The 15,000-nt window shown below is 35.4% G+C and overlaps 1 protein-coding gene across 1 annotated transcript in view; it reads right to left on the bottom strand.

The window, feature by feature from the left end:
* LOC145278086 (Y+L amino acid transporter 2-like) overlaps positions 1–15,000 on the bottom strand; it is a 107,323-nt gene that overhangs the window by 17,634 nt on the left and 74,689 nt on the right. Inside the window, exon 8 of the mRNA XM_080130351.1 lies at positions 2,571–2,667. Coding sequence (XP_079986477.1) covers positions 2,571–2,667 — 97 coding nt within the window. The remainder of the gene's footprint in view (positions 1–2,570; positions 2,668–15,000) is intronic.

Below are 15,000 nucleotides of genomic sequence, written 5' to 3'. Positions count from 1 at the left end.
ATCGTTTTTACGGCATAAAATAAAAACTATTTGATGAAATTACGTGATTTTTTTATGAGAACTTCATTCCATAACGAGTACGTAGAATATATATATTTTTTTATTTTTCGTTTTTTAACATAGTGTAAACTGCACAAGCACCCTTTTTTAATACGTGAAGACAGTTTAGAGCTTCATCCTAGATCTAAAAATAATTTGGTTTTTAGTGGGTTTACAAATATCGTCCAAAAGTAGAATTTCAATGAGGGGGGACTTTTAAATGTAAATATAATTTCTTTTTCAATCTGAAAAATTTCTAAATGTTTTCTCTTTATCAATAGACTTTGATAAATGTTTTCTCTTTATCCAGACTTTGATAAATTCATTGTGAGATATTCATGTATATTTTTAACTTTTCCGAAACCTGAGAAAAATGCGACGGTGTCAGACAATGTGGCTCCAGGAAAATAAAATAAAACTCTATTCGTTTGAAATCTTTTCATATTAAACTCCTTGAGAAATTTGGCAAGTGGGTGTGAAAAAGTATTGTTGTCGAAACCAACGGCATCGAAGGTGTTAATTACCCCATAATACTTTCAACTCAACTTTTGAGTGAGATTGGCGGGCTTCAGCGAGGCCTCCGTGATATATATATATATATATATATATATATATATATATATATATATATATATATATATATATATATATATATATATATATATATATATATATATATCTCATGGAGGCCTCGGCTTCAGACGGCATTGGCGCCGTCGTAGCAATCCTTCAGTATAAACATAAACAATACCGGCAGAATCAAAGAAAATCACACTGGAAGCATATTTCAAATTAAATCAAAGGCCAAGTCTTTTCACAATTTTGCCCATTCCTTGTTGGTCCCCCCCCCCCGATTTATCGGAGAGGGACTGTAGTTTTCAGTGGCGTTCGTCCGTTCGTTCGTCCGTTCGTCCGGATGATTCCCGGATAACCGTCCATTACTTTTTTCTGAAATTTTGCCACAAGTTGTACTCCAATACGTAGATGTGCACAACATCGAGTTTTTTTTTAAGAAAACTCTCGTTGCTCCCCCAGGGGCTGAAAAGGGGTCAAAAATGCCCAAAATGGCAAAAATGACACTTTTGGCCCCATAACTTTTTTCCCGTCCATTAGATTTTACTGAAACTTGTCCAAAATGTGAAGGCAATTGTTGCAAATGTAAATTCAGTATCGCTGACCCTGGCAAAACTCTGGTTTGCGCCCCCCGGGAACTTTTAGGGCTAAAAACCACCCATTTTTTAGGCTCTTTTTTTCATATTTGTCTAAACACTCATGATTATAATATATATATATATATATATATATATATATATATATATATATATATATATAACGATTAGGAATTTAAAATAGACGGTCAGTTTCACAAATAAATATAACGTAACATGAGCTGTAGTGTGTTACCAATTTTAAATTATGTGCGCTTATTGGGGATAGGGTGTCTACTTTTTAAGCGATTACACATGGTTTTACAACGTTGCAAACCGAACTTAATTTAGTGGGAAACACTTTAGTTAATATCCATAAAGAATTAGGATGGCCAGAAATGATGATCATTTTACGTTAAATTTATATTCGAAACTGATCTTACACTCTAAATTCTAAATGATCGCTTTTCTTTCCGCCAATTAAAAAAATGTTCTAACACGTAATCTATAAAAGTAATATTTCATTTTGGAATAGGGATTTAGCTGCGAGAGAAAGCACAGAAAGCTCACGCAATCTCACGTTAAAAATGGTTTTCATAATAGTAATATTATTATTTAGAAATTCGTTCGTAACAATGAGATGTGGCTTTGCTAAGTGGCGTTGTTAAATATATTGTTTTTACATCGTTTTCTTATTTTGCCTACCAATCTTCGAATATTTTCCACTATTCATGTAAGTAGCATGTTATACAGTAAATACGAACTGGTACAATATAGCTTTGTTTTAAAATCAAAATAAATGTTTTGTTGTGTTACAATTTTTAATCAATTACAAGGCAAACATTTGAGATAAAATATACGCGGACATTAACCAGGGGTTTATGTAATAATTTGAAAATTTACGAAAAAACAAACAAAAAAAATCTCTAATTAAATATGTATAAATTTTACAAGAATCGGAATCGGAATCGGGAATCGGATCGGAATCGGAAATTTTGAACGGAATCGGAATCGGAATCGGAATCGGGAAAAATTTTGGCATCGTCCCATCACTAATATATATATATAATTTATAAACTAAATAGATTTATATACACTGCCACCGTCCAAAATTATAATTAACATGACCAGAAAAGTGATTCAGGACGCTAAAAGTATGGCAACTTCTCCCTAAATTCATTTTAATAGGTAAAAGGGCAATTTGAGATGATGATTACGTAAGCAACAACACTAAAATCGAACATTGGTAAATATGTGCAAGGAATCAATAACTAATCAGATCGATTTAGATACCTTTTCTTACCGAATCTATTGGACACTTATATTGGATAAAGGGGACCTATATATAATGATGACACACTAACTGCATCATTCGCTACTTACCAGGGTGAATGTTGCTGGCCAAGGAACCTTAAACTGTTCGTGCAGCATCCCCATCAGTTTAGGTGCATGACCCAACCGAGCTCCGGCAAAAAGCAATCTATATAATAAAAACAAAGGAAAAAGAAGAAAATATCAAATTGTGTCTTCTCATAAATTTCTAATAAGCAATTATTTACGTATTTGATTATAGTCGAGATTGTCTTCTTCTTTTGACTTCCGGTTTCCGTTGTCAATTTAGCTAGATAATTGAACATGGTAAAATAGACCAGAAAGCCATTCTTAACATGGAGAAAATGAGTGATTGTCACATCATCCGAGAGGCAGATAATCATTAATCAGAAGAAAGCATATCTTGTTTGTCACCGTCGTCTCGTCTGCAGAGTAGAAACCTGATCATCCTGATTATAATCACATATTTCATTCCCAAAGGTACGCTGTTGCTCTTTACATATTTGATTATAGTAAAGATTGTCTGCTCTTGTTGATGTCCGACTTTTGCTGTTAATAAAAGTAAAACTAACTCCCCCAAATAGACAATCTGGATGAAAAACAAATCTAAATAATATTCTGTTTGCTCCGAGTTAGTCCGTACCTTACGTTTTGAAATACAGCAAATACAATTTTTTAATGCTAAATTGCTTCCAAAAAAATGTCCAAATTCGCGAAATTTAGCTTTTTAAAAAGTCAATCTTACAACCCTGGACAAACATATGCGAGTTACATCCCTTTGATGTAGTCTCGTTTTCGAATATCATTATTATAATATATGATCATTGTTGTAATGGCGTAAAAAAGGAACTCGTAGTAATTTCGATGTCTAACGGTTCTTCACCAACAACAGAAGTCAGTGAAATGTTACGTAAAAATAAACATTAGAAAGAAACAGGGCAAAATAAAAGAACGTAGTCTTTGAAGAAGTGCTGGACCGAAGGAGTGAATTAAAGATTGTCTTACAATGTGATTTTATAATTTCTATTGAACTATGTAGCACAATATTATTTTCTGAGTATTTATTTGTAATTATTAATTCATCTCATTTGAGGCAGTTCTATATTTAATATACAATGATCATTATGTTCGGAGAAATGTTAATGAACTCATATTTGTTGTTTGTTATTGTTTTTTTTTCTGTCCACAAACCTACTTTTTAGGCTATACAGAACAATAGCAGGTTTATCAAAATATATTTGTTGATTAAATATATTTCTCAATTCGTGGAATTTTAAATAATGTATAATATAAAGATACTATTTATTTAACCTCGATTGGAGACAGACCAGAGTCCAAATTTTTAAAACTTTTTTTGCAAAAGCAAAACTTTTACAAATTAGGCACAAGATCATTAAAAGTGTGGGAGTAGAGTGGAGAAGTCAGGAAACATCTCCTGTCTACAATATTCTTAACGAGATGTATGTTGCCCAATTCACATAAATATTGCTTCTCTCATAATTTTACAAATTGCCAATCACTTTCATTTCAGCAGTCACCATAATACTACATTCACGCTATGGATTACCTTTAAATATTTCCAATGGTTGTAAATGGTTTCATTGACAAGAGATATTCATAATTTCATGAAAATGATTGGGGAAGCAACACTTATTCAAAGTAAAGGAAACAAAGAAATCAGAAGATGTAAAAATACCCTCTTGTTACTGTTTATAGCTTTAAAACAAAAAGTAAGTACGTTGATCTTTAAATGGGAGAGGAACTTAAGTAGGAGGGGATGGAATGTATGTAGGGTTTGAGAGTGGATAATTTCCTTCCAAGATAAATAAAATTTTGGTCGCGGTTAATAAAAAAGAGGAGAATGGATATCTTGAATAATCTCTATTCTCGAACAGTAAAAGGTAACAGCACTCACCCCTTTAAATAGCTTAGAGCTGTCTTCACTAGACTGGGGTTCAAATGAATCCAGATTCGCGTGTGCATCTTTATCAAGTATAGAAATCGAATTTATATCTGGCTTCCTTTCGTATTTTCAAGCATCTTTTTTTTTTAATTCTAGTATTAATTAATACTACACTTTGGTCGAAGCTCTGTGTGTATACGGTACAATCACGTTGACACACCGGTTCTCGCCAGATCACCGAACTTAAGTAACGTTGAGTCTGGCTAGTACCAGATGGGTGACTATTTGGGAAGGCAAGGCGCTGTATATACCGCGAGGTAAAATACCATGGAGAGTAGATAATACAGTGGATGTGTTATCGGCAGCTTCAGTAACTCTCGCTTCTCCTATTTTGTCATTCAGTCCTCTTTCAATGAGTGATTTTTCTGACAAAGGGTGAAGAAAAGGCTGCTTAAAGGTCGGTAGTACTTGGTGACCAGTACTCTGAGATGTCGGAAATTTTTCTGTCTGTCTTTGTGGCCATGTCACTAGTAATGGTGCTGGAGGTAAACGTTTTGTCTGGGCTGACGTTATCCGCCTGATAGTCAGGGACCCGAACCTTGGATTAACCACTAAGGAGGCTGTCCTATCAGCAGGCGCAAAGTACTGGGACTGCTGTATTGCCATTTGGTGAGTGGATCTGGACCATGCAGTAGTCTCTGGTGGGGCTTCTCGATGCCATACTAGTGGGTAATTGTTACGGCTTTACCTTTTCGTGTGCTACAAAAAAAAAAATTCCTGTCTTTTTCTCTCTTAATTTCCCTCTCTGTACTGCTCTAACCAAGTATGCCGACCTATTCCACAAATCCCAAAAAACCTCAACATGAAATATCTCCAGAATAAAAACTCGATTAAACCTAGAACCCCATCTTCCAACGTAGACCCCTACTACCAGGTCTCCTTCTCCAACATCAGGGGTCTACGTTCCAACCTTCCAGAGGTTGAAACCCAATTACAGGAGACGAAACCGGACATATTATTTCTAAGTGAAACTGGAATAGGGCCAACCACTTCCCTAGATGAGTTCATAATTAACGGATACTCTAATTTAACAGCTATATCTGACACCCAAGATCGCCATGGGCATGGAATATGTGCCTACATTAAAGATGGCTTCTCGTGTGGCAGGGATATCTCTAGAGAAGATCCTAATTTACCCTATATGTGTTTCAGGGTTGCACTTGCTAACACCACTGTATTTATATTTACCGTCTATAGGCCCCACAACAGCGGAGTTACTATCTTTAAGAGCATATCTGAGAAAATAGACGACATAGTGTCTTCACATCCCTCGGCTAACATCCACATCTGTGGTGACTTCAACGTCCATAACGTGAAATGGCTGACCCATTCAAATAAGACAGATGATGAGGGGAGGTTTTGTCATGATTTTGCCATTGCTTATGACCTCACTCAGATTGTTCGCGAACCCACCCGTGTGCCCGATACACCCGGTTAATATGCAAGCCCCTTAGACCTTTTTCTTTCAACTTCCCCTGAGCTATATTCATGTTCCGTTCATTCTCCTCTAGGATCCTCCGACCACTCCGTCGTATCAGTTAAGATAAAAACGAAATGTAAGAAGTCCCCAGGCGTACCCCTCCACCGTACTGTATACCGATACTCTATAGCTGACTGGGATAGCTTCCGTACATTCATATCTGATTTACCTCTGCACTCCATGTTTAAAAAGAAAGAGTCCTCTATAGTATCAGATCTGACCGAATGGTTAATTGTAGGCATAGACCAATTCATACCATCTAAAAAATTCCAACAAAAACCTAACAGCCAGCCATGGTTTTCCCCAGAATGTGCTGCTGCTATCACGCACAGAAATCACTTTTTCCATAGCTACCAACATAATAGATGCACTGAGACTAAAGCTGCTTTCAGGTATGCCAGCAACCACTGTAAAAGAGTAATAAAAAATGCAAGAGAGCTATATGCCCAGTCTGTTAAATCCAAGGTAGCTGATCAGCGGCTTGGTTCCTACCAGTTTTGGCAAATAACAAATAGGATCCTGAACAGAAGTGTGCGTTCTATCCCAACAATTATAAATGGACCAGAGGTCATCTCGTCAGCGTCAGACTAGGCCAAACTATTTGCAAAGAACTTTGCAGCTAATTCTACCCTATGCGACGAAGGCCATCAACTCCCCATATTTCCTCCTATAACACAGAACAAGCTAGGTAACATACAAATATCCGTGCATGAAGTCGCCAAGCTAATCAAGAACCTAGATTCCAGTAAAGCAACTGGCCCTGATGGCATACCAATTATAGTGTTAAAAAAGCTTCAACCAGAACTTGCTCCCATACTTACGAAACTATTTAAGCGCTGCCTTAAGGAGAAGTGTTCCGACTCCCTGGAAGACCTCATCAGTTTGCCCTGTATTTAAGAATTCAGGTGATAAGTCATCTCCCTATCAGTACAGACCAATGAGTAAGTTGCTGGAATCCATATTAAATAGAGAAGTAGTCAACCACCTCAGCAGGAATAACCTTGTTAGTGACACACAATATTGTTTCCGCTTTGCAAGATCTACCGCAGATGTGCTGACGGTTATATCTCACAGGATTAGTGAATCTCTTGACAAAGGCTTTCTTTCTAGGGCAATTGCTCTTGACATATCAAAGGCCTTCGACAAGGTATGGCATAAGGGTCTACTTCACAAGATTTCCAGCTACGGTATAACTGGAAATGTTTTCTCAATCATTAAATCATTTCTCTCCGATAGGCTCATAAGAGTAGTGGTAGATGGACAAAACTCGGAGGCCTGCAATATAAATGCTGGAGTCCCCCAGGGGTCAATCCTGGGCCCAACTCTCTTCCTGATCTACATCAATGACCTCCCTAAACACATACTTAAATCATTCGTTGACATCTATGCTGATGACACGACCATCTACGGCAACACATCAAAGGCTGTAAACGACAAAGTTCTCCAGGATTCTCTCTCCTCTGATCTCGAGAGCGTGGTACAGTGAGGGAAGACGTGGCTGGTTACCTTTAATGCATCCAAACCCAAACTTCAATCTTTACATCATCAACGCTCTGATCGCTCCAGAAGATATCTCACTACTGATACAATTATCTATCTATATAAAAGCCAAGTACGTCCAAGGATGGAATACTGCTGCCATATCTGGGCAGGAGCTGCTAAAAACAGCCTATCCTGCTTTGACAGAGTACAAAATAGACTTCGTGGCTTAGTGGAGGATGCCCTTTTCTCTACCCTGCAGAAGAGACGTTGCGAGCCTATCCTTGTTTTATCGTTATTTCCATGGCAGGTGCTCGTTTGAACTCCAATCTCTGGTCCCCCCTCGCCAATCTTTCACGAAAAACACCCGTCTAGCTGAATCCACTGTGAAAAATTTCCCCCACTCTATATCTATGCCTAAATCAAAACGCGGATCCCATGAACAAAGCTTCTTTCTTAGAACTGCACGCCTGTGGAACTCTGTTCCGTCTACCTGCTTCCCACCGGACTACAACTTGGATGTCTTCAAGTCCAATGTTAACAAATTCCTAATGAACCGCCCCCTTAAGTAAACACTTCATCAAATCTCCACACTAACGTAATGTACTTGCAATAACCCTTATCCCTGAGTGGCTTCCGGGCCTTGATAAGTGGTGATCACTGTGTAAAAAAAAGAAAAGAAGAAATACCAGATTGAGAAACTGGCGCGGTCTATCCTTCTCTTAAGGGTAGATGGGATTCTCTTAAGTCCCTGCTTCCCCAACTGTACTAACATGCAGAAATTCAAGTGCATGGTGAACCGACATCTTGCTGCCCAACTCCCTACATAGTACCCCTGTAGCTTATGTCCCTGATAGTAGCCCCCTACATCAAAGTTGCGACGCTCCTTGTTTGGGGTGAAAATGTAATAAACATTTTTTTTTTTTTTGTAATTGTTTCTTTTTTCATTTCCTTAATCTACTATCATATAAAAGGAACTTTGTATGTGTGTGTGAGAGAGAGAGAGAGGGAGAGAGAGAGAGTTTCCTTGTGGACTTTGCAACGACTGGGCCGATTTTTATGAAATTTCATACGAAAGTACTTTATGTTCTTAGGTAGGTTTTCTGTCAGAATATCTTCGATAATTAATCGATAATTATCGAAACAATCCGATGAACAAAGGAACAGGCGATTTTGACCAACGTTAACGCCTTACGCAGCTTAACTTCACAAGTGCATTTGAAAAGTTTTATCACCACAGAAGCAGAAAGACTCGACACATAAAATCAAAAGTAGGTTCTTTGATATGACAGGGGTGCGTTCGAAATGAATGTTTCTGTTTTAAGCAAAAATTGCACCATGATACTTGACGTTTTCATTTTTAAATTAAATTCAAGCTATTATCACTGCACGACCAGTAAGGCCAGGCTTATATAATTGACAGTATATTCTTTGATATAACAGGGGTGCACTCGAAATGAATTTTTCTGTTTAGAGCAAAATTAGACAATGATATTTGACTTTTGCATATTAAACTCTAATTCAAGCCATTATACAGGGTGAGTCTTGTTACAAAATTTCAGAATTATTTTTATGATAATATGAAGATAAATTTACTATTTTATTGTCATATATGATAATGTAATATATGATTTCTTATTTTTCAGAAACAGAAGCTACTAATTTCTAACAATTTCTGTTGAATTGAAGAGAAGATTCATCATAGATCAGCATGAGAAGCGCTTGCGTCCACCAGAAATATTCAAGTTAAGGAAAAACCTCAAAATCAACAAAATGTTTATAAAAAGAACGATTGATCGTTAGCTGGAAATTTTTTCGATCAAAGATAGATAACAATCAAGTCATTTCCACGCTTTAAGAACGCTTAAACTCATAAGAAATGTTAGGGAAAGAATCAGGCGAAATCCAAGAAGGTCCATGAGACAAATGGTAAAGGAAGCACAAACGTCATCGAGAACTATGCGAAGAATATGTCGAAGTGACCTATAGATGTCATCCTGTAAGCTCGAAAAGCGATAGCTGCTCTCTGCAGCCACAATTGTAAAGAGACTCATCAGAGGTCAACTCTTTTTCAACCGTATTTAAGAAGGCACGCTCAATGTTATCTTCAGGGGTGAAAAGTTATTCTAACTTCAACAGTCTCACAATCATCAAAATGATAGAGTCCTTGCGAGAAGTCGTGATGAATGAGGAAAGGTTTTCGGAACGCAGAAACCAGCATCAGTGATGGTCTGGGAAGCCATTTCTGAGAGGGGGGAAATCTTTCAAAAGGTCAAGATTAACAAAAAAATGTTATATTGAGGACAATCTTGAAGACTACCCCCATTGTGTGATTCTTTGTACGGAAATGAAGTTTGGACTCTCCAACAAGATGGCGCGACAAGCCATCATGTAACACAGTAGTGATGTAGAGAAAACTGTCCGTCCTGAATCAGCGAAGAAGAATAGCCATCCTCATCACTTGATCTTAATGCACTGGATTCTTCTTTGTGGTCAATCCTGGACAGTGAAACGTATTCTAATCCTCGTACAAACAATTGTAGATAATAAAATAAAATTGAACAAATGCTGGGAGAAAATACCTTTAGATGTTGAACGTGCTGCTGTAGATGAATTCCTCGAGAGACTTTGTTGTGTAGTGAAAGCTCGAGGGAAACAATTTGAAAAATAATTATGCCATATTATTCCTTCAGTATTTGCTAATTATTTTCTGTAATTGGGTTTTGTAATAAATTATTTGGTTGGGATAAATATGAGTTTTATTTTGTAATAGTATTTATGCCCCACTCTGTATGTAAAAAATCTATCGATCTACGATGTAAAAGTTATTTTGTGTGTGTGAGTTTCTTCATCATGGGTTCCGAAACAGCTGCGCTTATCATTTGCCAATTTTACACAAAGGTAATTTATATGTCTGGCAGTGTTCTTAGATATGTTTTGTACAGAAATCCATCTGATAAGTATCGAAAATCGAACAAATCCGACCCTAAAAATAGTTTTTTTTTTTCTTATAGATAAAAAGGATAAAATTGTTACGGGGGACTTTTTATGCATTAAACCGGCAAGGGAGATAATAAAATTTAAGCAAATCATTTCTTCTTATAAAAAAAAAAGAATTATCGGCATTTAGCGGTATGGTGGTAGAGCATCCGACTACAAATCGAATGATCCCGTATTCAAGTTCGGGTTTGCCTCACTATTTTATTTATATTTTTTCTTATTAACGAGTTCAATTTACAATAAAATAAGGTTTATCATTTCAAATCTCCGCAAATCATTTCTTTGTTTGCATGTTTTTAAAACTAAACATTAATCAGAAGTTACTTTTCCAGAGCATTCATCGTCAAGCCTAAATATCAGCTGACGCAGTATTATAAACAAACACAGACGGAACTTGATGAACGACATTATCCTTATTGTTATTTATTCATATATTTATTTATTTATTACGAATTAGTCCACCGATCAAATTAATTCTCGTAATATATAATATACAATAGAGAATTAATTTTATAATGATACATACGCAATTTGCATAAATTAGAATGTCATGTTTAAGGGTATTGTATGACCGGGCAATGTCGGGCGTCCAGCTAGTAATTTTATAAAATCAACAGTAGATTCTCTACAGTAAACTGTAATTTATTGTGGACTAAGTTACTGTGGGAAGGCATCTTACACTTCTTCCCGGTGCACCGCAATGTCTTCGCAACTACAGCAGGCAATCCATCGATTTGATTGAAAAATGGACGATTTCACCGATTTAAATAACATACAAAAAAAAAAAATATGGGAGTGCGAAACATTCGTTGTTCCTATTTACAATATCTCCCCACGGGACAGAGTTAGACACCAGGGTCGTTTTTTAATGTGGAAAAAAAGAACAAAAAATAAAAATTGTCTCAGTCGTGAAGGATTTCTTCTCCACTAACAGAGAACAAGAAGTCGGAGTGTAGCATCTGAAGAACAGATACTACACTTTCATCTTGATCCAAAAGCCATTCGTTGTTCCTCATCCAAACTCGGGCAATGTCGAGTGTCCCTGCTAGTTGCAAATAAACCAGTTTTGTATGTAGCATCGTCTACTTTTAAATGTGGTATATTTTTCGCAATTTTGTGGCAGCCGCGTTAAAGAAGGTTAATATAATTTCTTTTTCCTTTTCCTGGTTACAATTATAATTACTTGTTCTCAGTGTCGCTTTATGTAGGATCAGTATAAAAATAATATTTCGAGGAAAATTGCCATGAAAAAGTGTGTATGCCGTTTATACGTAAATAAAGCAGCGTATTTCTAGGCATAAATTACAGTGTCAACCCGGAAATCCCATCAAATAATTAAAAAATATCTTTTCTGTCGCGATCAGTAAACTGTGAATTGCAGAGTCACACATCCTGTTACGCGCTTAGGTACATTTGAATTTCTAAGTCGGCGTGTTTTTCTCAACAGTAAATATGGGATGGACCAGCTGGAGAATGTCGTTTGTTAATGGCCGGAAAGTACCGTTTAATATCAAACTTAACCGACTTTCACAACTGGTAGAACACCTTTAAGTTTATAAATGGCAAGCGCGATTGCGTCATCGTTAATGGGTGTGCCGCATGCAAGAGACAGTGGATATGTACCTCACCCACCTCAGATATACTCGATCACCATGGAACTATTTTGTTTTTGTTTCAAAATAAATTTAGACCTTAAAATGTGTTTCGAGGGTATTTTAATAGGCGATTTACGAGTATATCATGTAAAGTCGAGAAAGATATACGAAAATAAACGAGAAATAATGACATTTAATATATATATATATATATATATATATATATATATATATATATATATATTATATCGTTGGTCCGATTAATCGGAATTGGGAATCGAAAAAATCGAATTTTGGGGTGGTATCGGAATTGGCATCGGAATAAGAAAAAAGTGTGCTCATATTCGATGCCAAAAACGATTCTTTTAGTTATATTTTTTATTTTTTATTTTTTTTAACTTCCATCTGATAGTAATAAAACGATGATATTTATTGATTACAGCTTCCAGTAAAGCTAATATTTATAGATCACTCCACTACACAAGTCTGTTTGTACGTTTGAGAAAATATATGCACATTTAATGTTTTTACGGCAATCGGGATGGAATGACGATTTTATAGTTTAATATATGGTAATTTATAAAGAATCGGAATTGATAATTGTATTGGAATCGGGAAAAATATTGGAATCGTCCTATCACTAATATATTTAAGAAACGTTGAGCCTGCCCAGTACCAGATGGGTGACCATTTGGGAAGGCGAAGCGCTGTATGTGTCGCGAGGTAAAAATATCAGGTTGAGAAACTGGCGCGGTCTATTCTTCTCTCGAGGGCAGATGGGACATTCTTAAGACGTGGTAGGCACCCTATCTAGTGATGGCGTCACAATAAAAAAATACCCTTGCTAGCCCTGGCGAACCAATAAGTATTTAGGTTCCGACAAGATTTGAATTACACTGCAAACTCGTGTAGTGAGTTCAATCTCGGCTCCGGTCGCACTGGATGGATGGACTAATATATATATAATAATATATATAATAATAATAATAATAATTATATATATATATATATATATAAATATATATATATATATATATATATATATACTAGCAGAAAGACTTGACATTGTGTGAGATTAAATGATTAAGGCGTGCTTCACCCCCTCATATTTTATTCTCATCGAAATCGGTGAAATTGTCCATTTTTAATCCAAATAGATTCAATTAAGAAGTTTTATCGCCGCACAAGCAGAAAAAGTCCATCGTATAAAATCAACCGAAGGCTTTTTCTTAAAACAGGGGCGCGTTCGACATGAATGTTTTCATAACAGAATTTCATCATAATACTTGACTTTTTTCCATATTACGTTTAAGTTATTTTAACGCAATTTTCTTACAAATAAATCTACTTTAACCCGTTGACAACCACAAGAGAATATTACAACGGCGATTTACCCACCGCGTTCTTTTTTCATTTATTCTCCATTTTTTAATACACATTTCTTGAAAACATTCATACATTTTCTTCTACACTACCAACATAAATAAATAACTCCGAAAATATGTTTTTTTAATTGCGTTACAAATAAATAATCAACGCAACAATAAAACATATTCTTTTACTGTGTACGTTTTCAGCGTCCCAATTGTTTTGTTTTTTTTTCGCATTTAAATTAAAAGATATATCAAAATTTGAATTTAACTTTAAGTATTATGGTATCTGTTCAGTGCACATTTACCTATAAGTATGGCAAATCACTTATAATTCAATGGTTGTAAGTTGTTGTTTTTTTTTTTCAAAATAAACAATTATAAACAGAACGACTGATAGAAACCTATCTATATATTTTTTTAATTTTAATATACTTTCATAGAAATGTTTCTGTTATGTCACAAAAACTATTTTATTTACGTCACAAGTGTCACGCTCATGCATTAATTCCATAGTTAATATAACATACTAACCCAACGGGTCACGGGTATTCTAGTATTATATTAAATAATGTGATTTCAAAAGTAAAAAAAAAAAGTATGTAGATGCCATCAGCTAGAATCGAAACTGTAGCATTCAAAAATTGGTGACGTTATCACTGTACCAACGTAACACGCATATAAACTGATTAAAAGTTAAAAATAAAAAAATAAACTAAGATGAATGTACAAAATTTTTAACGATTTCTTCAATTTTGACCCATTTTTGATCCTTTAAAACTATTTTAACTGGCTAAAGACCCATAAAAGAACGACCTGTAAAAAAATCCATTCATTTGAGTCCCCTAGCGCTGCTCTGCGACTTTAGTTTCGGGGGAGATAGAGTTTGAAAATATGGAGACAGACAGAACGACAGACTAACCGACGGACAGACAGCCGTTTATACATTAGATTAAACGATAATACAGGTAATAAGCGTCTTCAATATTGAAGATCTTTTTTCTTAGAAAATCGCCCACATTATTTTGGACGCAAACAAATAGCATTTATTATTTATATTTTAAATTATACGGCATGCATGTTTCGAAATCCTATTTCTCGTCAGCGTAAGCAATATATATATATATATATATATATATATATATATATATATATATATATATATATATATTTATATATATATATACATATATATATATATATAGTCATCCACATACAGTACTATTTCGCTGTATCACAGCTCATCACGGCGGCTAGACAGGCAACTACCACAAGCCAGGATCGAAACCCGACCGCTCGTACGACAGTCAAGGCTTTGAAACATTACGCTAATCAGCAGCTGCTGTGTGGGTAGTGAATTAACAATGTTTTGGCATCGTCTGAATACCTAAGTTCGATTTGTTTACACAGCATCGCTATATACGCTAATGGTATATCGTGTATCACTTACCAATACAAGATAAGGAGCATTATATATATATATATATATATATATATATATATATATATATATATATATATATATATATATATATATATATGTCCTCTTGTAGTTTAGAGAACCCAAAGTTTCAGATATATAAAGGAATATAGT

This window comes from Euprymna scolopes, chromosome 6, assembly GCF_053919585.1.
Source record: "Euprymna scolopes isolate OS-2025 chromosome 6, ASM5391958v1, whole genome shotgun sequence".
In the NCBI taxonomy this organism is placed as follows: Eukaryota; Metazoa; Mollusca; class Cephalopoda; order Sepiida; family Sepiolidae; genus Euprymna; species Euprymna scolopes.
Note: the sequence above shows the minus strand (reverse complement) of the source record. Positions and strands in the feature narration are given on the sequence as shown.